The sequence below is a fragment of the Anabas testudineus genome, chromosome 10, assembly GCF_900324465.2.
Source record: "Anabas testudineus chromosome 10, fAnaTes1.2, whole genome shotgun sequence".
Lineage (NCBI taxonomy): Eukaryota > Metazoa > Chordata > Actinopteri > Anabantiformes > Anabantidae > Anabas > Anabas testudineus.
In genome coordinates, this window is record NC_046619.1 from 19,146,002 (window position 1) to 19,171,797 (window position 25,796).

A 25,796-nucleotide genomic window follows, 5' to 3' on the forward strand; every position below is an offset into this window, starting at 1 on the left:
TGGGCATCGGGGAACACACTATGTTGTTCCTAAAACAGCTTGTTGACATCAGTAGCATTTGACATAGAGGCACTACTACAATATGATTGCAGCAAGGTGTAACCAATGCATTGACTGAGGGTATACCAACAGCACTTCGGAGCCACTTCAGAGAACCAAAAGCATAAAAATGCAACAATATCCGTTGACTGATAGTTGAACTGGGGTCCAAAAGTAAGTTTTCTTCTTGATGGTAATTTGAGATTCATATATTTGAAAGTATTGCATGTGTACATACTGAGAGTGTTGTCTAGTGATGGGAAATGACAGAGATAAGTGGAAACTTCAAGACCTCTGTTGTTGCTGCCATCGGCTAAAGTGCTGGTGGTTGAGATTTGAGACAGGGCCTGAGGGTTGTTAAGCTCTTGGGAACAGACAAGTGTGACAGATGGAATGCATTCTCAATATTCTGCAAAACAAGCAGAAAGAAAGCAAGTGAGCAAACATCCACACTTGGATGTAGAGGATGAGGCCATCGCTACATCTGTACAGTAATTCTGCTCCCGACTCTCAGTAATACTGAATGAAGGACTTCAAGGGATAACTTGACATCATGGGAAATACACACTGGTGTCGTTGCCAAGAGTTAGAAGAGCAACTTAATTCGCTACTAATCCAATGATCAGACACTGAGTATGTACAGTAGTTAAAGCCAGCAGCTTGTTTGCTGTTCGCTTGTAGCTCAGTATAAAAACTGGAGAGAGTGGGAAACAGGTAGTTTGGCTGTCAGCAACTCCAAAGCTCCCTGATATACACAGTTTGTACACACTGATGAAAAAATGATCTTACTTTGTTGTTATTGGTAAGATGTAGACATGCCAATAATAACATACTAACTACTGGTTGTAATTGCATCTTAAAGACAGACAAATATGAGAGTAGCAGCAATCATTCATTTTCATTCATCTCAAAACAGCTAAAAAGAAATTTTAATTAAATAACCCACATTGCTAAGTGTGATTAGGATCATGTCACACTGAGAAGACAAACACATGTTTAGCATTTAGTCTTAACATAGATTCACAGACATAATGTTTAGTACCAGTACATAGAGAAAGTTTTTACTCAGCTTGAATAACACGTTTTTCATGCAACAATTTCGTGTCCTCCAAATTAGTGACTGAAGTCCAACGAGAAAGGAATCAAATGCAATTTTTGAAAGGTTTGAATTTATTATTATACTATGTGTACAGACATTTAAGACTTAGACTTCTCACCTATTCAGAAATGCATAGTAAAAATCCTGTAATTTCATTAAATGAGTCTTTGTAGGAAACTATTCCTCTGCCTTAGTCTTACAGTAGTGTCAAACTTTACAAGCATTAAAATACCCTTTTTGTTATTTTGCTGACATTTGTGCTACTGAACAGGTGTAGTGTTTGCATTACCCTGTAAAACTTACTACTACCTTCTATTTTCTGTCAGAAACGTTTGAATTTTGTCTCACACAACTCTGCTTTATCTTCTGAGCATTGGCCAAGAAGATAATGGTGTAAGCACCATGTAATAGGATATTAGTCTAAAAACCTTTTAGTTAAGTGCAGCTAAGAGTTTGTTTTCTCCACAGACAAAATTAATTATAATTTTGTTCCTTGTTTTAGGCCAAGACACTTCAATTGCACCATGAGCTGCGGCCTAGGCTGACTGAGGCTGCTTTGGCTTTACAGTGAAGTGAAGGGTGCAAGCGTCAAGTGCTGGACTCTAGTTGCTCTCATGCATACGCAAACATAGCCTACTAAAAGCCAGACCAACTGCCCATGCTGTGTCACATCTTGTGCCAGTGCAGGGAGGTTTCCTCTGCAAAGAAACATCCACTGACTAACGGAGGCAGTCTGTTTAATATTATAAAAACCACACTGGGAGCTGGCGGGTTTATGCAGTAGCATCTGGCGTCACCGCAGATGCCTGCCAGGGTGCACATTAGATCAAAATAATTGGCCAGGACAGCAGCGTGAGACAAATGAGAACCTCCTCCTGGGTGACCTGATGGCCAGGGGGTAGAATGAACAAAACTCAGTGTCCGACAAGAAGCTTGTGGAATAATGAAAAAATAGATAAGGCTCAATAGAGGTGATTATAATTTATAATTTAGATTTTGTAATGCTTGTCATATATGGGAGACAAAAGGAATGATAAGTACGCACAAGTACAAATTTACAGATATTAAAGTGATGGTCTCTAAAGCAGCTTCTTACTCAAGTAGGATCAATGGAAGTGTCCTAAAGTTGACAGTCATTGACTATTGTTAATGAGCTTGAAGATTTACCTGTGTATCCATATGCAGTTATGGAAACTCTGAGAGCAAGAGCTTGAAGATCATAACTCTGGATAAATATGTTTTTTCTTTCTATTTCTATTTAGCTCAAGCTGTCTTGCAGTCTCTATTAGAAAAATATGTAATAATTATATTATAACTAATTAGGATTAACCATGCAATGTTGTTATGTTGCATGTTACACAATGTAAGTAATATGTTGTACTGGAAAGTTAGATTTTTCATAATAATTATATTGATGTGATATGAAAACGACTTAAAGTGTCTTCTCCAATATTTCTACTAATGGTATAAATTTGGAAAGGATTCTGTTAATGTAAGACATTTGTTGTGTTATTTCCACACTGTACGTCCAATTAGAAATGGAAGACTTTATTTTGATGTTCAGTACAGGGAAATACAAAAACAGCTGCTGGAAAAGTAAAGATAAATAAATTTGGCGTACAGAAAATGAAAAACATTCATGTCACAATGAAAATGTAAAATGAACAATGAAAACGCAGGCTAATAGAACAGCACAGTGACAGACGATGCAAACATGACATTGCGGAACAAAATTTCCCTTTCATTAAAACAATAAATATCTAACATGAACAAAAGCAAATGTAGAAAAGATGCTTGCAGTTGGGCATTCCTGAAGCACACGATACTGCTGAGACAGAACAATGCAGAGTTGTAATGAACACCCAGATGGCTCTACATGTGCGACCGTGATCTTCTTGAGAATCTTTGGTAGAAAAGACACTTTAGTACAGAAACAAACTGTAAATGAAATATTTACACATAATAAAGTCTCATTTGTGATCCAAATCAGCGGCACATTGCTTCTTTTCACCACAGATTAAATCTGCTGCAAAACAAAAGAGGGCCAAGAGAAAACTGCTCATGAAAAAAATACCTGTCTTTGTCTTGATGGTAATAATAAAGGAGCAGAGGGAGTAAGGCGGCTGGAGCCAGCTCCCTTACAGACATAAGAAAATACTTGAACAGAGATGCTCCTGTTTTCCATGACACTATCAGCCCGCATGGGCTGAATTTTAAAAAAGACCTCAAGAAGAACAGGCAAGAGCGCCTCACTGTCCTTATCTCTTAGGAGCTGAAGAAAACAGTCCTCAGAGCACATAGGTAATAGTCTAGATGTGCTCCAGTGAATTTCTGTCTCTTTATAATGCACTGAGAGCACACTATTGGTATTCCACAGCAGTCAAATCCATTCAGAAAATGTATTAGATTCTAGTCTGTTCTGCTTCATCCAATTAGGAAAGGACAACAGGATAACTGGAGAATCTTGTTAGCTCCCAGTGGAAGTGGATGAGATACAGAACTTTGCAACAGCGACAGAGGTTCATTTTTAATGTCCCAAGTGATTCCAGTGGCAGCTATTACGCATCAGAGGTCAGTCTCAGTCATCTTTACACACACAGGCGCACTCCTCGTGGTGCTCCAAGGGCACATCAGTCATGGACTTCTGCAGACCTCGTCCACCGCTTCGATGTTTCAGCAGCAGGACCTGTTGGAAACATGAATACTAGGCATCAAACACACAAAGCGTGTGTCCTCCTCATTTAAAAATAATTGTTGTCTTCACTAAGGGCCTTAAAGAACAAAACATATATAACCAATATAAACAAAAATATAATTTCTTTTTAGAATTGATGTATTATTGATTCTTATTAATTAAAATCACTTGAGTATAATATTAAAATGCTGGTTAAATGAGAGAATACAGGCTAAAAAAATATGTTTGTATGTTTCTATCATGTTCAGTAAGCTCATTATAGCGAATATGATTCTAAACTTGGGGGTAGCTAGCAATAGAAGAATTGCCTTTCACCCTCCTTGCTGCTAGTGGGGAAACAGTTCCAGGTATAATTAAGCACAATAAGTTGCATCATGTTTCCTTATTTTTCTCATTTCCCTGCATTTAATAAGTTCTGGTTATAATAAAACACCATTATCTCTATTTTAAGATGATTTTCTGTTGTTGGTTTTCTGTAGGTATCACTTTTGTATTTGCATTTATAAATGCATGAACTTCTGGGACAGTTCAGACACTTAAATCTAAACATGTGTATGTAAAAGTCAGTTTTATTTACTTAAACAAAATAATATATTTTCAGAATTGATGTAATGTTGTAAAATAGTTTAAAATAAATCTCTCTCATATAATTCTTTAGTCCAATGTGCCAAATTCTTCAGGCAAATGTCATAGTTTCTTGGTCAAATTGATATTTACCTCATGGTATTTCTTTGTGACCCTGGTGGGCACACATTGGCAGTCGTAGCAGCGGTAAGAACAGCAGGCACAGTTTCCACCACAACGCTTCACCAAGAGGCAGCTGGGCCAGAAAATGGCATCTGTCCTCTTTAGCTCCTCACGCAAGGATACAGAGAAGTTGCGTGGAGTGCAGCTGTACAGTTGAACTTCCTCCCTCAACAGATTGAGATCAGCTCCTCCTCAAAGACGCACACAAGACTTTATCAGAACCTTTTCATGTTGAAACAAACTTCAGCTGCATTTCTCACAACACACATAGCACAGTGACAAATACTTCTTCTACTTTATTTAACTTAAAATAATTCATGTGTAAGTTTAAAATATCCTACCTCTGGCTTTCTTATTATGAATGAATGATTTCCCTAGAACATGCCATGTAGGTTTGTATAACTCCTCTATGTCCAGCTGCCATCTCTCTGGCTCTAGGTACTTCATGACCTCCTCCAGTGTGGACAGTCCCGACATGGCCTCTGACAACTGCTCAATGCCCTGAAGGGCTGGGGGAAGCACCGCGGGAACTTCAGGCTCTGATACACCCTGCAGGAAAACCAGATGATGGAGAGGGTCGGCACAGAAAAGTCATTTATATATTACATTCAAAAACAGAGCAGAGCATTTATATTTGATTCAGCTTCATTCAGGTTTGGGTTCAGCTTTCTGCATTTGATGGATTTGTGCACTAGGAAATTCTTTAACCAAGCACTAAAATGTGTCTGTGTGGCGTATAAATCTTCCATTAGATACACAGTACTCCCTTAACATCACTAGATATGCAGTTTCCACACCCTAAACCACGCCATTGCATCAACCGCCTAAGGATGCCTATGGACACTTTCTCTGACATTTAAGAGCTCGCTCTGCTCTCTGGTCACTAAAACTGAAAATTACACAGAGACAACAACTTTTTCAGCAGTGACAAGATATGTTTTATGTCGACAATGTGAAAAATGTTAGGGTATAAAATAAAGCAGAGTTTGACTGCAGTGGTACATTTTATGTCATGGTAAAAAATGGGTTCAGTCTCATTAAATGCTACAGTGGTTTGGACTTACGTTAAACAGAGACCATGGCACTCTGAGCTGGGGCCCAATTTAAACTTGTGTTAGATCTGGTAATGTGTGGAAGCGTGACTAGAGTCCCTGATGACCGCAGAATCTATTTTACATAAAGTCATTCCCACACTGAATGTACTGGACTTCCTAAATTTGAAAGCTGATGGAAAAGCTACTCCTCCAGAAACCAAAATTAATATTTTAATCTAATATTCCACTAAAACCCAGCTGTCAACTGTAGCCAACACCATGGAAATACTGAGTGTCTCCCTGCCACATCTAGATTGCCCAGTCTAAACAACCATGTAAGTCATTTGCCCATACTGCTACAACTCATAGGAACAGCAGCCACTGGCATACCAATGACCTTCGTCATCATGGTAACAAAAAAACATTCACTTACAGACGTGGACTGCTTAGAAATAGAAATAAGCTGCTCACACAGACTACCCCTAGGGTTATTTTTTTTAATAGGAAAAAGGAAAATCTGTGGTTTACATATAATAATAGAATCATCATGCATTTAAATTCCACAAGGTACACATGCTATAAAAAACACACTGCATATCTGATCTATGCACTGCTGTTTATGTGCAAATGTGAATTAATGACATCATTTTTTGTGTTGTCAGATGTGATCACATCTGTGTCACCTCCTCTGACCACTTTGCATAACAACATTTGTCCCTGAAGCTTTTGTAGGGAGCAGTATTATTTGTCTCAAGCTCCTAACTCTCCAGGCTGCAGCGTGCAGTCACAAAGAAGACTGATACCTGGGGTGTTGGTCTTCCCACGAGAGAAGACGCTAATCTGTTAAACCTTTCAGTCCTGTGATGCCGCGTTTGTCCAACATGTCAGATCGCTGGTCTCTCTAATCTTTTGTGACTGACAGCTAGAAGGCAACGTTGTGACACCTACAAAAAAAATGCAGCTCGTGGAGCATTGAAAACACCGGCTGCTGGAGTTGAGTCTTAAAGCTTTCAGAGAGGCAGAATCCGGGAATCTGTATCTTCCCTTTCATGACTTATAGGAAAGAATTACAAGGTTGTCCACTGACATGGCAACAATCTGGTTTAAATTCTTATTTACTACTTCTTCTAAGAAAAGTTAGTACTCATAGCAATGTAAAACTACGTGTGGAAATACTCCAGAGTTCACATATTTTAGTGCACATCAGCTGAGGAGAGGCAGCACAGATGCATAGTTCTTATTTCAGCTGTCAAGACACTTTGAGCTTGTCAAGACACTTTCCGTCGGTTATGTTCACACTGAATTATACAGTAGGTGCAACAGGAAACATCTCATGTAATAAACTATAAGTCCCTCTGGTGCAGACTTTAAAACACTATAAGATGCCAGTGGTTTGACATGACTGTATCACAGGCTGCAAAAATACAGCTGATGCACAGCTGTGTTCCACAGGTTTGACTCATTCTAATGAGTTTCCCTTCATGAGCACATATATTTGGCTTATTTGTTACCTACTGAGATAAACAGACACAAAAGTGAACTGACTATTTATGGAGAAGGGAAGAGTTATTTATCAGCACAGACATATAAGAACAAGTGAACTGAACAGTTCTCTCTCTAAGCTATAGCCGTATTTCCAGGCATCAGACGAACAGACTGTGATTCTTATTAGCTGAGCCTTGGCAGTGGCTAACAGCGCGGACTGGAAGTCATTAACAGCTTGTGAATGTCGACGGTGCAACACTCCCCCAATTAGTGGCACTCTGCAAGCTTAGCTTCAGATAGGGAGGCCAAATAATTCTTCAGAGACACATCAAGATGGTGTGAATAAAGCTATAAGTATCAGATGAGTGCTCTCGTTTAAGAAATTCAGGAGCAAAGTACTTAAATGAGCCACCAACTATAACTGGAATGAGTTTAAAACGTCTGTCCGTCTAGTTTGACACAATAAGACTTTATGCTTTAACATAATGGAGTAAAAAAAAGCCATTGTTTGCTGCAGAATGAGAACAGAAGACATCCAAACTAAGCTCAGTGAAGCTTCATAAATAATCTTTTGTGATTCTAGATGATGAATGAGTAATGCTTTAAGTATGAGTTTTAGGAGTGAATAATTGAAAGCTGTTTCTAATCACCATAACTAAATCATTACATCTTTGCAGTATTGTTGCCACTCTGTGTCGAGAGCACATACACACACAGCTGAAACAGAGTGAGAGGAATGGTATTCAACAAAAACCTTGGGATAGATTCAAAAACAGGATGCTGATTTGACACAAATGCACAGATGACAGATGCACGTTGGCCCACTGAGCCCCAAGGTCAGTCCAGGTCCTGGTGCAGGTATTTTCATTGTGTCAAGGTGTCTGACAGTATGAAAACAAAGGCTCAATCATCAGTCAACCAAACTACTTGTTTTCTTTTACCAAAAGTTCTCACACAGGCGAGAACACACAAGTTGGGATGCTTAATTAAAACAGAAACACAATATAATGACTTGTAAATTATTTTAAGCCTGTATTTGAAAATAGTACAAAGATTTAACACCAGCTACAAATAAAAGAAAAATGGGACAGGGACAAGAAAATGACTGGAAAAGCTGTGTATTACTAGATTAATGGAATAGCAACAGGCCAATATCACGATTGGTGTAAGAGCATGTGACAGGATGGGACGAGGTTCACTCATTCATCAATCATCTATGGAGGATAATAACGAGCAGAATATACAGAAAATCCTGAAAAATCTCTGGATGCAGGGGCCAAGGTTGAAAACCAGTAGTGAATGGTCATGATCTTCATGCTCTCAGACAGCACGGCATTAAAAATAGACACGGTTCTGTGGTGGAAATGACTGCATGGGCTCCGAAACACCCCTGAAAACGACAGTCACAGTTCACTGTGTTAAAACTCCACCATGCAAATAAAAACATATATAAAGAAAAGACCCAGAAACAAGCTCACTTAAGGTGGACCGAGGCAAAATTCATATTCAATATTTTTACTATTTTCAGCAAAATGTAGGTTTTAAATGATCTGCAAATCATGACGTTGTGATTCTAGTCAGTAAAAGCATCACAACGTTTGTGGAAACAGGGAAAACAATGTCCTGAAGCCAACTGTTCCCCTGCAGATAGACAGGCCACAGTGTGGTAGCAGTGTTGCAACGACTGAATCCTGCATTTAGGTTTTTTACATAAGAGGTTCACAACAATATAACATGAAATTTAAAATGTATTTTTAAATATGATTCTCATTTCTTTTCAGTTAGTTATTTTTACATGATCAAGGAAATGCAGGATTACGATGGTACATGTTAAGCTGTCTAAACATGTGGTGACTGCTCAGGTGGTAAATTGTACATTCTTTAGGTGTTAGTTTAATTCCTGACTCCTCCAATGAAGTGCCCTTAAGCAACATGGAAGGAAATGATATCACTTTAGGAGAAAATGTCAAGAAAATGTAAATGGAAACACACAAACAAAGCTAAAATGAATTTGTGTACTACTCCTGCTAAAAGTGATGTTAAGTCTCCAACTTTAGGGAAAACTGAAACCTGGTGATAGTTCAGACTCAACATATTAAACCTAAACACAAACCTGCATCTATTATGTTCTTTGGCTGCCTCACCTAGCAGCAGTCTCCTGTTAGTCGCACTTCATATCAAGCTTTTATTAAAAAATAGCTCAGCCAACAGCCCGAAGCAGGAGGGGATCTGAGTACTTCAGCTACATAACTCAGTGTTCTGTCCTCAAACCAATCATTTAAAATATGTACTGCTATTCATTTTTTATATATATGCACATAGGATGATAAATTTACAATGTGCAGAAGGGTTAGAATTGATGCTTCTGGTAGGAAGGGACAGAGACGGAGAGAAAATCAAAGTATGACATTTTTCAGTGGATCTCTTATCACTATGAACCTCCTGCCCCCAATAAATAACCTTGTTTTCAAGCTGTGATTACCTCATTTCCAAGTCTCTTTGTTCTTATAAAGCACAGCCACAAGCTCTTATTTCTGGTAACTAAAATGACAGGTTCAGCTAACTATGTTGAGATGACAATTCTGAAATAGCATCTTGGGAGAGGGCTGGAAAACAATATCTTCTCTTTCACATGGACTTGCAAACCACTTCCTTGCACAAGAGAGTTCTGAGTAAGCAACAAGGTCTGCTGTGCGTGAAAGAGGCATTTTTTTCTCTCACTAAATGCCACACACTGCAATTGAGGTTGGTGTAAAAACAGACCTCAATTTCATCATGCCAGCAGTAAACCTCCTGCATGGTTTTGCTTTAACGAGGGTTTTAGTCTTCACCTCCTCAGTCCAACTCTCTCTTCACATGCATAGTGTAGATTCGATGTGTTTGCCGTAGCCCATGCTGTTACCCAGACAAACATAACCGAGTGATTTACATCCTCAGAGTGTAAAACTCTCTTGTGCAGCTGAATTCTGGATTAAGATCTCACAGACACAATGACATGTGTTGTGTTTGCCATCGCCCCACACCACTCACGCTTCTTAGCTTAGTCTGCTTCTCCTCTGTGTTTTACCAACTTGTTTACCTCGGCCCTTTTTGCCTTTCCTAAAATCTCTTCCTCTTGAATTATAGGCCGTGCCTTATTCCCCACCTCCACCTCCCCAACCCCTTCTTCCAATCCATGGAAGTGGTGGGGAGGAATTATTGCTTGTTTAAATATAAACTAAAGTGCTGGCCCCTGCATGGCACGGGGTTCCAGTAGCTGCTGGTTGACCACAGAGGAAACAGAGTGCTGCTGTTTCTAGCGTGCTCCTCCTAAGTCAGAGGAAGGTTCAAAGGGAAGTCTGACTGAAAGTGCAGAGGCCAAAACTTCCTCTACCCCCTGCTCGTGGTTTCCGCACCTTCTAGAGTTGGAATTTGAAACACAAACGGAGTCTCTTGTTTCATCAAATCGTTTCTGACGAGGCATTTAAACGTCACTGTTAATTCCGCTGCACATTAATTAAACATTTATTTTATATTTGCCTGCTTTATTTTCAAATTTCACATGTATAGTAAACCCACAGGGCTTAGTTAGAAGAGTTTTCTCAACCCAGAAAAGCACACATCCCTCGTCTTTTACAGAAAAAAATAAAATAAAATCACTACATTTGTACATGCGTGTTGGAAGTAATGATTGAGAGTAAATTTAATTCTTTAAATGTAAAGTGCCTTTCATCACAAACGGGGCATTTTCTCTGACTTTATGGCCTCTTCTGAGCTGAAACTCTGTGAAGTTTCATGCTTCATTTTTCAAGTTAAATAGTTTGGCAGGATGTTTTTCTTATCCAAATTAAGGGTCTAAGGATATACAATACTGTACAAATTACAAATCCCTGCAAGGAAAAATTGTGGTTTGTGATAATGAGCTAAAATCGACTTGATGATAAATGCCTGGAAAACTGTATTAAGGAATGTACTGTATACAGTTCTCTTTTAAGATATTCTATATTGACTTTGCTGCTTAAGTAAAAAATTCCCCAGTACAAACTGATGACACTTTTTCCACTTTGGGGACTTTAGGTTTTAGTAATTCCTTGTAATAGTATCTTGGATTTAAACATTGGGTTATTTGGATGAATACATTTTTATTGAATGGAGCAGGACCTTGGTTGTGTCTGTAAAATCACAGGTCACTGCATCTATTAATGACATTTATTAACAGTGAAGAGATGCATGTAATGAATACATTTCCACTTCTAACACTAACGAGACTCTGTCTCTCTCTGATCCTAATTTAGCTATATACAGATCATTTAAAGCTCTGTGTGACACTGCTGTGCCATATTGCTATCAACAATATTGTTGGCATGTTAAGGGGGAGTAAAGAACACAATGTTGACAAGTATGAGGAACAAAAGAAGAATAGAAGAAGAAAGAAGCTGATATAAAAGTCAGAGAGAGAATACAGTGTGCCATCAGTGACCTCAGCTGGCTCCAATGCTGCAAGCTATTAGGGATTAATGAAGAGTACGACTGTTTACTTAAAGCAAGTGAACAGAACTAAAACATGACAGGTTAAAACACGGCAGGCGTCTCTTCAGTTTATCTCTGGGCTTTTGTCAGTGAGGGGAACAGGGGCGAATGGATTCTCTGTGTGTGTGGTCTCAAAACGGGGGCGGAAAAGAAAGCAAAAAAGTGAAAGAGAATGAGGAATGGGAAGAGGATGGATGAAGACAAAGACAGCAAGACGCACACAGGCACTGAAGTCTTTTCTGTAATGTGTTCAGATCCTTTTTTCCATCTGATTGAATTATAGGTTTTCTGGTAAGGTAATGTTCAGCTAGCCTGAGTGGTTCTGGACCTTTGAACCACCCATATTTTCAATTTGATCGTCACCGCAGTGCACGTCAATGATAATTGACTAACCCAAGCTCTGTAGGTTGGATTACAAATGGGTATTTCATCTGTCAACATAGACAGAATGAGAGCAAATAAGTTGTCTGAAAACATGAATATGACGCCAAGCTGAAAGTGAAACTAAACAGGATGCATACAGTGCATTATCACTGTAAATCCTTACGGTTTGGACACATTTTGTCTTCAGAGAAACTGGTGCTGAATGAGTTTAAGCTTTGGCTGTGCACACACTCCTCTGTAAATCACAGTGGATGTGTATAAAAGGTGAATAGGAACAAAGATTAGTGGTGGATGAAACTGGCCATTATAGTCTCTGTCACAGGTCAAAACAAGTGAAAAGGAGAAATAACAAGCCAGAGCAGACAGAGAGGCCGGCTGATTTTTGTTATTAGATATATATTTCAGTGTGAGTATAGACTGAAATAATGTATCTTCGTGAAATAAGGTACTGTAAAAACACATGAACATGAGAGACAGCAGCCTGGCAATTTTCCTCACAAAAAGCTCCTTCATCTCTTAATTCCCACTTTCATTTCAGGAGCTTGAATGGATCCCCTCGAGGGTCAAGACACCTCTTTGTGAACGTGAAGCCACTTATTTTTTTCCACTTTAGTCTGAAGCAACACCATCAGTGACACCGAGACACCTCATCTGTCAGACACATCAGACTGGATCTGTAGCTACAGTAGTATAGTTCAGAGAGAATACAGTTGTATACAAGCAGTAATTGGGAAACTGCAGCTGTTTAGAGGTGGAAACCACAGTGAAATAAAAAATACAGGGGCGGAAACTGATTTTGTTGTGTATTAACTGATGTATTCCAGGGTCCATTGGAGAAAATGTCATATGTGACATGCTACTGTAGATGTTTCGGTTTGTGTGCGTCTTCTTAAGTAAATAAATGATGCAGGTGCCAGATGCTTAATGATGCTTAAAAACTCAGGAGCACTAAAGACGGAATCGATGATTGCAAATTAAGAGGACATGTTATGCAACAGGCAAATTATTTTAATTGTTCTTACAGAAGGAGACATTGCTTGTTGCCATGTGAATTTAGGAGATAGGAGAAAGTCAAAGACACTTTATTTAGGAGTTGTACAAGGGACAGAAAGAATAATACGTAAGACTACTTATAATACATAAAGTATGAAATAGAAATTGATAAAAGAATTTGCACTTCATACCCTAAACACCCACGTATACCCTACCCCCAACCCATTACCCCCTTACAATCCTTTGAGTTTAACTTTACAGAGTAATTAAAAAACTCACACCCCTCAACTACTCACAGTGCATTTCAGCTATTGACTGCTGAGCGAGTACTTACCACAGGCACAAGGGAGAAGCGAACGCAGAATCCTGGCTCAGAGGGAAAGTACTCATCAGAAACGAAGCGGATCCTGACCTGACTGCCTTTGGAGGTTTGAGTAGATACCGACTGTGACCCGCACCAACGTCCCAGGATGGTCTTCTCAGTCAGATCCTCTATCTCTACAAAGTCGTACCTGGTGAAATGAGGCAGGAAGAGATTATTAAGGGCTGGTCATGTGGCCCACTGTCTTCATTATACCACAACTTCCACCTACGTCAGTCTTAGTTTGAGCTTTATTATGCATGTTAGTTGTTGTTTGATTTGATTTTTGCTTGTTACAAATCTGCCAACACCTTTTGCACGTCTCTGCTTTGCTTCTTTGAAGGTTAATATGAGTGAAGGTCCCTGAGGAAATAAAGGTTTAACCTAATTACAAAAAGAAAATGAAAGTAAATATATTTAACAACAGGTTGAAGTTTCTCAGTAGTGAGATATAAGATTTCATCCGGTTATTTAATAACTGAATTAAATGAATAAATAGTGAGAGTGGTCTCAGGTTGGCTGACGCAGCATAACCAGGTGTTCTTACTGTTTAGATAATTCAGATAATGTCCACTGATGCAGCTTCTGACTGACCTACAACACTGATGCTGTGCAAGGTGTCAGTGAAATATAGTTTTTAATTAAACTGTGAGTTTGTTCTCCTGCTGCATGTTGATTGTTGGAGAGCTGCAGCCTCTTATGTTTGACTCCCATTCCCAGTTGTAGTAAATCAAAAATGTCCATGTTCATTAAAGACCGACTTCTACGTTTAGCTATCAATGTGGACATAAAAATGCAATACAAATACCTCTGTGGTGGAATTTAGCAAAAAAATTCTGCAATTATGTCCTTTTATTTCCTAACTTTTACTATGTCATCCATTGCATGTCTGTCTGTCTGTCTGAAATTCATTTCCATTTTGACTGTCAGCAGTTCCTCTTTGATGACCACAGAAACAGTACATGTAGTTGGACTTCAACAGTCATGCTAATTATTTTTGCATTTTTGAGAACTGCTGGTGATCTGCACAATAGAACAACTTTGTGTGATGAATCATCTCTGGATTCATTCGAGACTTTTGGAGAAAGGGTTGCGTTTGCGTTGTTGGTAGTTCTCTGAAAAGGATCCCCAGAATGTATGACAGATGAAAAACACGCCATGCTATCTAAGTTTAGGTTTAACCTTACATGTACACCACAGCTGTCATCCATTTAACCCCTCACTGTCTGCATGGCTGTGGTCACCTTATAAGGCAAAAACACCCCAACATATCACCCATGGATTATCTCCTCGTGTCTGTGTGACCTCCTCCCCTGGTCTGTATCTACAGTGCTTTTTAGAGAGATAAAACATACTAATTCATGTATCAGTAGGAGAAGTTTCAGATTAATTTATACTTCTTACACAGATTTGCTTTTTATCTCCAGACATAATGATAATCACAGATAATCAAACATTTGTCTGAAAACAAGAAACATAGATGCTAGTTTTGATTAATTTAATTAATTAATTTAACAACGTCACACAGTAAAATACTCATTAACTCTCAATTTCTAAGTTGAGAAACATTTAAATTAAAGAGCCACTTGTTGCAGGGATCAAGCTTTGCGACCCTTCCATGACAGTCCTTCTCTCTCCAGTGGCCACCCTGCCAGCCCATAATACCAGTAAACATTATGAAGTGCAGAAGCATATGGCCATGCTCCAGACTCCTTTGGTGTGCCAAAGCTAACAACATCCAACCTCAGCACTTAAAACATGCAGTTCAGGAGTTCAACCTTTATTATTTATACCTGTGTGTGTAACCAGTGGCTGCACTGAATTCAATACAGCCTTGTTTCACTGACTCTTCACAGTCTGGCATTAATGACTTTGCCATTTGCGTCAACAGGCACGCTAACCTCTCATTCAGCACTGCCAATTCGGATATTTGGATTTGAAGGACATTGTTTACATTTTGCACAGGCTTCAGAGGTTCTGTTCATGCTGGTTTCAATAAAACAACATGGAGAGACATAAGCAAGACTAAAAATGGCTTTTCTATGATGTTAAATAAACTGAAGTGGAGGGGGGGGTTGATAAATCTACTGACTCCGCTGACTTTCATTTGAAACATTATACAGGAAGTTTAAAATCTGCACAAACAAATAAATTGGGAAAAAGTGAAACTGTTCGTTTGCAAAAGCATGCATTCAATGTTTAAATGTACAAATGTTCAGCAACAAATCTTGAGTCAAATCATGAATCAAGGCATGAAATTATTTTGGAAAAGGATAAAATATCAGTTTAGCCTCTCTCTGTTTTGATGGAGATCTGTGAAAAGAAGTTTCCGCTGTAAAAATCAGCATTCAGACAGCTCCTGCACTTTGACAGATGGTTCATCAATAATGCAGGACGTCCTGATCATTACACATCCCCATGTGTTCAGAATCACCATGTCGAACAGCAGTTTCTCCGATTTACAAATGCACTGACATACAAACCAAACTGTATGTACGATTACAGTGAATAACGGAGGAATCTTACACCGCATACGGTCCTACCAGAGAGAATGAGCTTCACGCACACTGCAAGGAAACTGTGTTTAATATTCACAAAGCTGTCTTCTACATAGCTCTACATTATTAATAGGTACAATATCTACCACGGAGATTACGCAGATTAGCAACACAAACACAGTTTTTCAGTCATCTCCTTTCAGACTGAAGGCAAAGACCCTAAAATGCTTTTCTGAGAACAGTCCTGTCTGTGAGCTGTCAAGCACGACTCTGCTGCCATGCCAACCAGCAGCAAGGCCAATCCCCCCTCCAATATGCCTCTCCTTCAGTGGATTTGGTAAGAATGTTTTTCATCGTGCTATAGACAAACAGAATAGCAGATGAGCATCAACTTCACAGCCTCCCTCTCATCTTAGCAAAGACGTCTCGCTCCAGGCTTTCTACCAGAGCTGAACACATCTCCCACTGTTGTTTGTTTTATCTCCAGCCATTGCTGTGAATTACTGGACAGGAGATTACAGCCCTTTCTGCATCACATTGTGCAGTAACACTAGTGTAAGAGCAGCATGCATTGTGCATGAATGTTTTTTGCCGTGGCATTATGAGAATGAAGGTCCAGAGGGAACGCTTGTGAATCTTTAAACACACACAACAAGTAAAGCAGATATGAAGACTAGGCCAGAGGCTTCTGCACCGTATGCAAGTGTGTGTACGTGGGGCAATTTGTGTTTGAGAAAGAAAGAGCGAGAGAGCGTGAGAGAAAAGAAAAATAGATAGACTTGTGAATGTGTGTCTGTTTCTGCTTGTGATTGCATGCTGCATTCATTTGTCTGCCAACCCTGCCAAGAGTGTGTATCTTGGGATCTGATCAAAACCTGTTGGGCCTCAGTTGAAGGAGGGAGGGGGGGGGCGAGGAGAATGAAAAATGTAAGAGTTAGAGTGGTAGACGTGGCGATGACTTGCTTGACCCTGGAAAAGGATGTTGTTATTGTCTCTCACCCCTCTCCCTGAGGACACAGACTAGTGCAGTCTTGTAAAAGCAGGACGACACAAAAGTTGTCAGTCTGCACCCTGCCCCACTGTGGAACTTTCCCTAACAGAATTTTGACAGCAGCGCAAACCTCATTTGTCAATGGACCCGGCCCACATCAGAGATGTGCTGGGGGGGGGGGCTCAAATTACCTGCACTCACACACAGTTTCTTTTTTAGTTTTTCAGACAACAGCTGATACAGAAAGTATAATGTGGAACAGAAGCATGAGTCCTGAAGAGCAGCACATTATGGCACTTTAGACAGTTGAATCAGCTGTAAGTCATCTCTCATCAGACCAGAATCAGAGTCAGCACTGCTGAGACTTCATTGATCAGTAGACTTGCTTGTCCAGGAACTGCTGCTGGAACAACAGCATACTGAATCATCTCTAAATGTTCAAACGTTCAATCGCTGCCATGTTAAACATCCAAACTTCAAACTGTCAGCTCTGTGGAGAGCTGCTGCTGTTATTCACCTTGCCATCCATTAGGGGGCTCCCCAGGAATGAGTAGTAGTGTCACCCTCCCCCAGCTCTTCTCCTCCTTCCACTCACTGGGGTCCGTCCATGCTAACCAGCCAGTTGTGACATATTGACAGCAGAGCACTGAGCATAATGCACAGAGGGAATCGATCGATGCTGCTTGGAATCCCCATTTAAGTAGAAAGGCAACAGAGGCACAGAGTAATGGAAAGTAGGCTCCTGAATAAAGTAGAGGATGTACTATATATATGTGTGTGTGTGTGTGTGTGTTCAATGGGGAACACATAATCACAAGAGGAGCTAAAAATATTGTCTACATCAAATAAAATATGGTGCTCTGAACCACGTCATCAGGCTGTCTTGGGCAAAACAAATCACTCTCCTGCTGGGTTTTCAATATTCACGAGCCGCCACAGCAGACCAAAGCCAATTTAACAAATGACCACATTCGGATTCTAAATCTTTAAAGATAAAGACAACAACACAGGCAGGACACAGCTTTACCTCCCACCAACACAAATCTCAGATTCTAACTGGGGAAGAATCATCTGAGGTGAGTTGGCCAAACAAAGCTAAGGGAGTGTGTAATGAAACACGGCACATGTTACTTCTAAATGCTATTTTCTTTCGAAGTGAACTTTTTTGGAGTTTGGTACATTAGCTGAAATCTGAAAAATAACAGGAAACCTCTTTGGAGGATACTAACAGGAACAAAGAATCGACAGAAACATCTTTTAAAAATTCAGATATTTTACAATAGGAAGAAATAGTTGAGAGATTCTGGTATTTGTGTAGTAGCATCTGTTATCTTACTTGCATATGTCATCCTCGGGGTCCTCCAGACCAAACCTCTCATCAAAGGTGAGCTGGATCCTCATATTGTTGGGTGCCACCAGCCTCCAGACTACCACAATATTTCTGGGATAAGTGTGGGGGAAGTCTGGGCTGTGGACCATTCCCTCTCCAGACACTGTTAGGACCTTCTCCTGGGAATCTTGCACTCCTAAAAAAATAAACATACAAACAAACAAAAAGAAAAGTTTGTATGTTTTGAATGATATAATTTAAATTATTATTGATTGCATGATATAATAGCGTGTAAGCATACATCATACTAAACTTGATTAGTAGCTGAGTCACACATAGAGCAGTGCGTCACAGAATGAAACATGAATACCAAGATAGTCTAAAATTAAACTAAATAAATTTACAATCAAACACCCACATATTTCATTATCATGTTGTCTTTTATTGGCTGTTGTTATCTTGCCTTCATTAACCTACATTACAACATTAAGTCGTTGCAGAGCACTTCCAGCAGGATGCTGATGGGTTTCCCCTAGGTCCTCTCATAAAGCCATCAATGCCTACTGGGACCAGCAGCTGCAGAAATTTAATCACATTGACAAAAATTGTCACTCAGCCACTCCAGGCTCCATCAGGCCCTGCTGTCACCTTCAGGAGAAAAATTGCCAGACACTTCCACCTGAGCCTCATGATCATTAAAATGACAACATCCTGAAGACCATTTTTAATTCCAAGGGTCAAAACATCACAGTTAAAAGAGAAAATCAGGCTATTTTCATATTTTAATCAATCAAAATCAGCATGCAGTCGTTTCCTAAAGCTACATTTATCATTAATAATAAATAATAAATAAAAGAAAATACACAAAACTAAATTTGGCTTTGAACACAATTCTAATCCTATTCAATTCCTAATTTGTCAACTAATTTCTCATTAACAAGCTGACTTAATCAACGTAAGGATGTATACAGTAGTAGATTTATAATGCCTGAATTGAAATACAGTTCACAGACAGGCAACCAAACCCTGTACTGAATACTTAATATGATTCTACATGTAATACATCAAACTTCAGTCTCAAGTCTATTTATAACTGATCAAATGTCATCTTAACAACATGCTTATGTCAACACTGGTGACTTTCTACCTCAGACATTACACTCAGTCATCAGTTTAAACAGTATTTAGTTCTGTACTACTCATGACCATGCAGTATTCATAAACCAATTCGTCTAGCCATCAGAGGAACCAGCATGGGTTTAGAAGTGTGTGAGAAGGAAGTTTGTTAGTGCATTAAATTGATGAGTAACTGTTTCCCCAGTGCAGCTTGTATGGGCAAATTTATATTTGAAACACATTTTGAGGTTGATTACCCTTTATTTTGCCATAAATTTGATTTAAGGATGTGATTCATACCCAGTGCCCTAATTCATTCTGAGGTTTTTTGCTTGCAATAGAAACAAAAATACAGACAGGTTAGGTTAGTGCCATGCGCTCACCCTGTATAATGGCAAATAACAGTTCCAGTGCAAGAGTTCCTCATGACGGCTCCAAGGACAACAAATCTATCTGAAGGAGTGGTCACTGGAAATGAGTGAGGGAAACCAACTTCAGCTGAGCACTGTCTGACCTTCTTATAATTTAATACAGACAGTTATTTTCTACACTTTTGTGTTATTAAATCTTGTAAAAAGACTAAAAACAGAAGTGGCTTTGATTCTGCAAACAAATAGGTCCATAACCAACCAAATGTAGAAGCTGATTTAGATTATTCCTCTTCATCAAAAGCACATCACTGGGTGACATGTTTCTTCATTACATCCACATGGGCACAGCAGCAGCTCCACAGACTAATAAAACCATCACCCTCACAGCAGAGTAGCTCCTGTAATGGCAAAGGTCACTGTGCATGTTCCAGCACATGTTCCACTTATAATGCTGCACTAGCAAAAATTCTTTGATATATATTTACAATATCAGATATGTAGATGCTACACTGAATGGGACAATCAGGAGCCTAAACTGCAGGAGCTGCAAGATCACAGCAGAGACTGAAACCAGCACAGAGCCCTTCATTATTTTAAAGGTTTGTTGAAAAGGTAAAGACAAAATCTTGGCTGTTTATAATGTGGGCTAGCATATGTTAATGAGCAGGCACAGACTTTAACAAAGTGTGAAAGTTATAGTTGTTATTAGCATGTGGAGCTTTTTAAAGACAATTTTTTTTCTCAATTCTTTCCTCAGCAATGGTTTAAAACACTCACCTGTTTATAATAAATAAACATATATATATATATATAATTATACATGATATACTGTAGTAACCTATGTCAGTGAGGTTGAGTTAGTTGAGCAAATATTTAACCTTCCTTTCACTAAATATACTGCTTATTCCTAAGGATACATTTCATTTCCTTTTGTTTTTTGGTTGTTTATAGGAGGGGGTCAGACTTTTCACAATGAAAACCAAACTTGTTATCGAGATGCAACGTGATGACATCCGGACTTCCTTTCTTGTCACCACAACTAATTATGTCCATCAAATAGAGTAAGTAAATAAAATAACAAAGACACTTATTAAAAAAAATCATTACTCCAGATTGCAGATATCACTTTGATGTTTTCACTTGGGTTTGGTGGCGAGCCAGGTGGGAACAGGCGGAATGACATTGTGCCAGAAAAACAAAGTCCAGGCATGACTTCTCAATGAACAGGCTCTTTCACAACTGTGTGAAGAGTTTGGCCTCAAGTATAAACGATCTTACCAAATAAAGACCACATTCTCCTGGCAAATCTGACATTGTGTAAAGCATATATGCGCTCCTTGTGTACACAAAGTAGTTGGATTAAAAAAAAAATGCTTAAGGCCATATTTGCCCTTTTGATGAGTTAATAACATCATGATACTAGTCTTATAAATCCACCTAACATTTTGCTCCTCCGGTCAATATGTCTTTGATGTTGTTGCAGAAGTTAATGGAAAAAAATGGCTGATTGCTCTTTTAATCTGTGGTGCAAGTAGCTGCAACAAACTAGGTTTGATTGACAGTTTTATATCAATTTGCTGGCTCAGGAGGAAACAAGCCGATAGCTTTCATGCTACTGAGGCTTGGCTCTCCATCTCAGTGACGTGTTTTTAATTACATCTCCATTACTGTGGGTTGTAACATACAGGCTCATAAAATACACAATGAATAAAGTAGAAAAGGGTATGCGACTCCTTAATATATGATTCCACACATGCTGTTTTGCGTGTGTAGTTATAGGTTTATGCTACATATAGTACTGGCACAAACATATTAGATATTACACATCTGTCTTTGTGCATAATATTGTGGGCGACTCCATTTAGTGTTGATAGAAAAACCTCTTTATTGATACTATAACTAGTGGAGAATCTGAAAGGGAAGTCTGAGTTTGGAGTTTCAGAGAAAAGGTGAAAAGATTTTTTTAAAAATGCCTTGACATGAAAGCATTAGGTGCTGATGAGAAGATATCCCGGAGATCTGCATGGATGAAATCACGCTTAATCCAAAACGTCGGCAAATATCCTGCTTAATCCTTACACACTCATCACGAGTAATTGCTGTAGGTGGGAGGGAATTTTGCTTGTATTACCAACTTTGGTTCATATCGTTGTGCGTAAAGCTCCAGAATTAACTGTCCAAGTGGTTCTTTGCTGCAGATCTTTTGTTCACTTGCATTAAAGCAGAAAGTCTTCAGGAGCTGAAAACCAATATTTGATGAAAACAAAATCCATGAACTAGCCTCCTTCTTTTTTTTATCTTGAAGCTTTTATGCTTTTTAAAAAAATAAACAATACTGTCTTTTCATGCTTCGCTCTCTTTAACCTTCCCATTGATATCCTCTTTCTCTGATTTGCCCTCTGTGTACTGTAAAATGCACAGACACGCTACCAGTCAGGCCGGATTCTGGGTGTAACTTTGCCTTGAAAATGACCTCACTCTCGGGGTTAACCAATGTCATCCAATGATCAGAGAAGCAGACCCCTAGAGTGAATTACCTCAAACATGACTTTTCCTTGACCTACTTTTTTCCTGTGTGAGGAAAGTAGAGCCGACTATTAAGGGAGGAAGTGACTCTGAATAAATAGGAGCCTATACAGTGCAGCCATTGTGCTTTGTTCACACATTAGTGGGTGAACCGTTCATGCTGTTAAACATTAACCTTTCCCCTGCCAAAACAAAATTGGGGAGAGCCATGTACATGTGTGCACAGTATTCTATTAGTGCACAAAAAGCTATTAACACTACTACTATTGGTACTTAGTGCACTACTAGTGATGGTGACAATAAAACATATTACAGGATTCAAAATGTATCATACACACAATTATAATGAAAACAGAAGGTTGTACAGTGACCACATGGTAGAGCAGATGCATCACATACATCACCACCTCTTCACACACACTCACACACACGCATGCATGCATACCCACACACTAAGGCATATGTGTATTCATATACAGATATACATTAATAAATATTTGATGCCTTCAAGCAACGATGAACTAATGAGAACAGCTCTTTGTCGAGACCTCTGCGTGTTTCACTTTAAAAGAGAACGAAAGGAGAAAACAACATTTACTTCACACCCCTCTTAGGCTCACCACATTAATATTTAATCTATAATATATACATGTATAATATTGCATTATCAGACTGTCTTATCTGCCCTTAGCTTTGGAGTTTATCTGGTGGTCATATTGTGTAATACAGTAAACACAACTCTGGCTTTCTTCTGTAAAATAAGAAACATTTAGGTCACACTACTATTCAGTACTAGGAAGGCAATAAATATATCTGGTTGCACTTCAGATATGAGGTCAGACAAGATTTCCTTTAAAGGGGGTAGCTATTATTTTCCCTTTCAATTGGTTCTGACTAAAAGTTAAAACAAAAAATGAGTATAAATTTCCAACTGAACTCAAAGTGGTGTGGATTACACTGCCGCAGGGGATGTATTTTCTCAATAAGTTGGCCAAATTATTATTTTCACACATTATGGGCTAAAGATTGGTCTGTTACACTGTTTTCCCAGCAGCCTCATGCATCAAAGATAACCATTCACGACAGCTATTTCCTGCCTGGTAATTGACAGCTGAGTCACTGTGACACTAAAACCAAATTGTTTTTAATTTCAACCCAGTTACCTTTTGATCTTAATGGATGCAAACCACTAAGCACAAGAGAAAAAGGTACTTTAGTCCGGTGAAAAACAGTACACAACAAAGAATTCCCTTTTTTCAGTGCATGCGTTTCATGTTGGATGCAATCGCTCAGACATCTGTTGCTTATTAAGATGGTGCAGTGGTTACTACAGGTGCAGTAAATTCCTAACGCTGTTTAGGATATTTATTGCTTTTGGGTTTGCAGTAGATCAGGAAAAATGGGGCTGAAACATACCATGCTAATCTATCATACCATTAAAAAATAATGTGGTTGTGTGGGAAATGTTGATCACTCAACGATCGCAAATATTGTCTAATCTACTGAAGCTCCAACCTCTACAACACTCACTTATTCAAAGTTACAAAAGAAAACAACATTGGTCACTTTTTCCACTGTCTGAGAAAACAATGATAGTAATCTTGCTAATGTACGTGTTATTGCTTGGCTTGGAGAGAAGCCCCATCACTGTCATCAGCCAAGTCACGGCTCCAATGCATCTGTAGCTGACAAGTAAATATCCATGGTCTAAATTCCAAAGATATTTTATTTGCATTCTGGTGTTGGATATTTTACCAAGTATGTCATGAAAAATGCAGCAGCAGAGCTCTTGGGGATGAAGAGTGTGCAAATGCAGTTAGACCCCGGTCCTCTAGGGGGCTCACTAATCCTAGCTACACTGTCACCTACAACTGCAACCAGAGCTATTTGAAAAGCTGTTTAACCCCAAAACTTCATTTTTTTACATTAACAAAGGTGAAACAATCCACACATCAGACTAATTGACACTTCCTCCAGGATAAAGTTTCTTCATGTCTCGGTTTCACTTGTTAAACCTCTGAAACACCAGTTCCTGTCATCAACCGAACAGGTGAACAGTTATGACCTGTTAAACTTTTTTAAAGGAAGGAGTCAAAGGTCAGAAAAAATGTAATCAGTTCCAGTACTGACAGAGCTGAACCCCTTTGGTTTTGCTGTGTCATGGCATTATAATATGGTGTTTTATTGATCCCTGTAATGAAATGTTCCATTTTCATGCAGTGGTCTCTGTTTAACCTTGCTGTGAGCCTGTTCACCGGTGGAAAGGAGTGACATCTGTTGACACCTGCTGCAGAGGCAAAACATCTGCAGATCAGTTCATGGCCCAACCTGATCCTACCAGACACTACAAGTTTGTGTGTGTCACATTCTATCTACAGCTTTTCGTCAGAAGGTCCATAGCAGCCATATGCTTACATTTGCCTAAACCAGACTACTCCTAATGAGGAGTGATCCCCAGGGATCTCAAACATATGTACTGCATAGCATATCCAGTAAAGCGGCTCAGGGAACGTTCTGGAAAACACCAACGAAATATGCAATTGCAAAATGGCAGAGTATCTATTGCTCGAATATTAACTGCTAAAACAGTAAATGATTGAACGATATTGTAAACAGTATCATTGTTCACCATAGTGTGAATATAACATAGACTAACCATCCAAAAAAAGAAATGAGCCTTAAACTTAAGTCACAGTTGTTGGAAAACAATTAAAGTAAAAACCAAGATCCCATAAAAATAGCCTGTGTTGACTAACACGAGAAGCCCTCAAGCCTCAAGTATTTAACGTCTAGAACTGCTATGAAACATATCCCTAATTCAATGCACAGTGTGTTATCTGAGAAATGATTACATATTGCGATAAGGTTTTCTAAAACCACAGCTGCAGGCTGTTAATGATAGGAATTGTAAGGTGGTGTGCAAGCACATGTGAAGCTCTGTGAAAAACACACACACCAAAGCCTTTCAACCCCTCAGGCTTTGGCCATGTCCAGCGCACCGACTGAAACTTGTCACCACACAACAGATCCTCCTCAGGTTACAATGGTTCCCGCTTGAATGATTCCTCAGAGCCTCTAATTAGTGCCCACACTTGTGTTTGGCATCTAGAGAAAGGAAGATTGAGTGTCAGTCTTTTCACTACTGCCGTCTATTTGTGTTGACGCTTAAGGATTCTTTGTCTAAGCCCCTAAGCCTGGATTTAGATATGTTAATCAGCACCAAAATCTGTCATAAAGTGAGGTATAAATACATGTGAGATCAGTTTCTTTCATGTATTCTGTTTAGTGCATTAGCAATTCCAATCAATTATTATACTGTTAGTAGATCTTACTCAAAGTGAAAATATTTTGATTTCTCTTCATCTCTTACATCTCCATTGCCACCTCCACACATCTCCAGTAGTGAATATGAGAGACAGCACACCTATCATGTCTCCTTTGCCACCCCCCAACACCCCTCCAGCAATGAAAATGAGAGACTGCCACCGAACCACACCCATCACTGGGGACACCATGGAAAATGGGATTTTGCCATCACCCTCCTCTCCTTCCTCAAATATTCCCACTCCCCTCAGCCATCTGTCATTTTCCAGCAGCCAGGTAGAGAGGCTGAACCAA

General features: G+C 39.2%; 1 protein-coding gene across 2 annotated transcripts in view; it reads right to left on the minus strand.

Moving 5' to 3' along the window:
• Positions 1-2,684: 2,684 nt before the first annotated feature.
• The window catches only part of pdgfc (platelet derived growth factor c), a 40,047-nt gene continuing 16,935 nt past the window's right edge, over positions 2,685-25,796 (minus strand). Inside the window, exons 2-6 of one of the 2 annotated variants that reach the window (XM_026357175.1) lie at positions 18,172-18,361; positions 13,320-13,497; positions 4,922-5,129; positions 4,551-4,768; positions 2,685-3,824 (exon numbers count right to left, since the gene is read on the minus strand). In XM_026357175.1, coding sequence (XP_026212960.1) covers positions 3,717-3,824; positions 4,551-4,768; positions 4,922-5,129; positions 13,320-13,497; positions 18,172-18,361 — 902 coding nt within the window. In that variant the 3' untranslated portion in view covers positions 2,685-3,716. Of the gene's footprint in view, positions 3,825-4,550; positions 4,772-4,921; positions 5,130-13,319; positions 13,498-18,171; positions 18,362-25,796 lie in introns of both variants that reach the window. The other variant, XM_026357174.1, reaches the window with a different exon arrangement.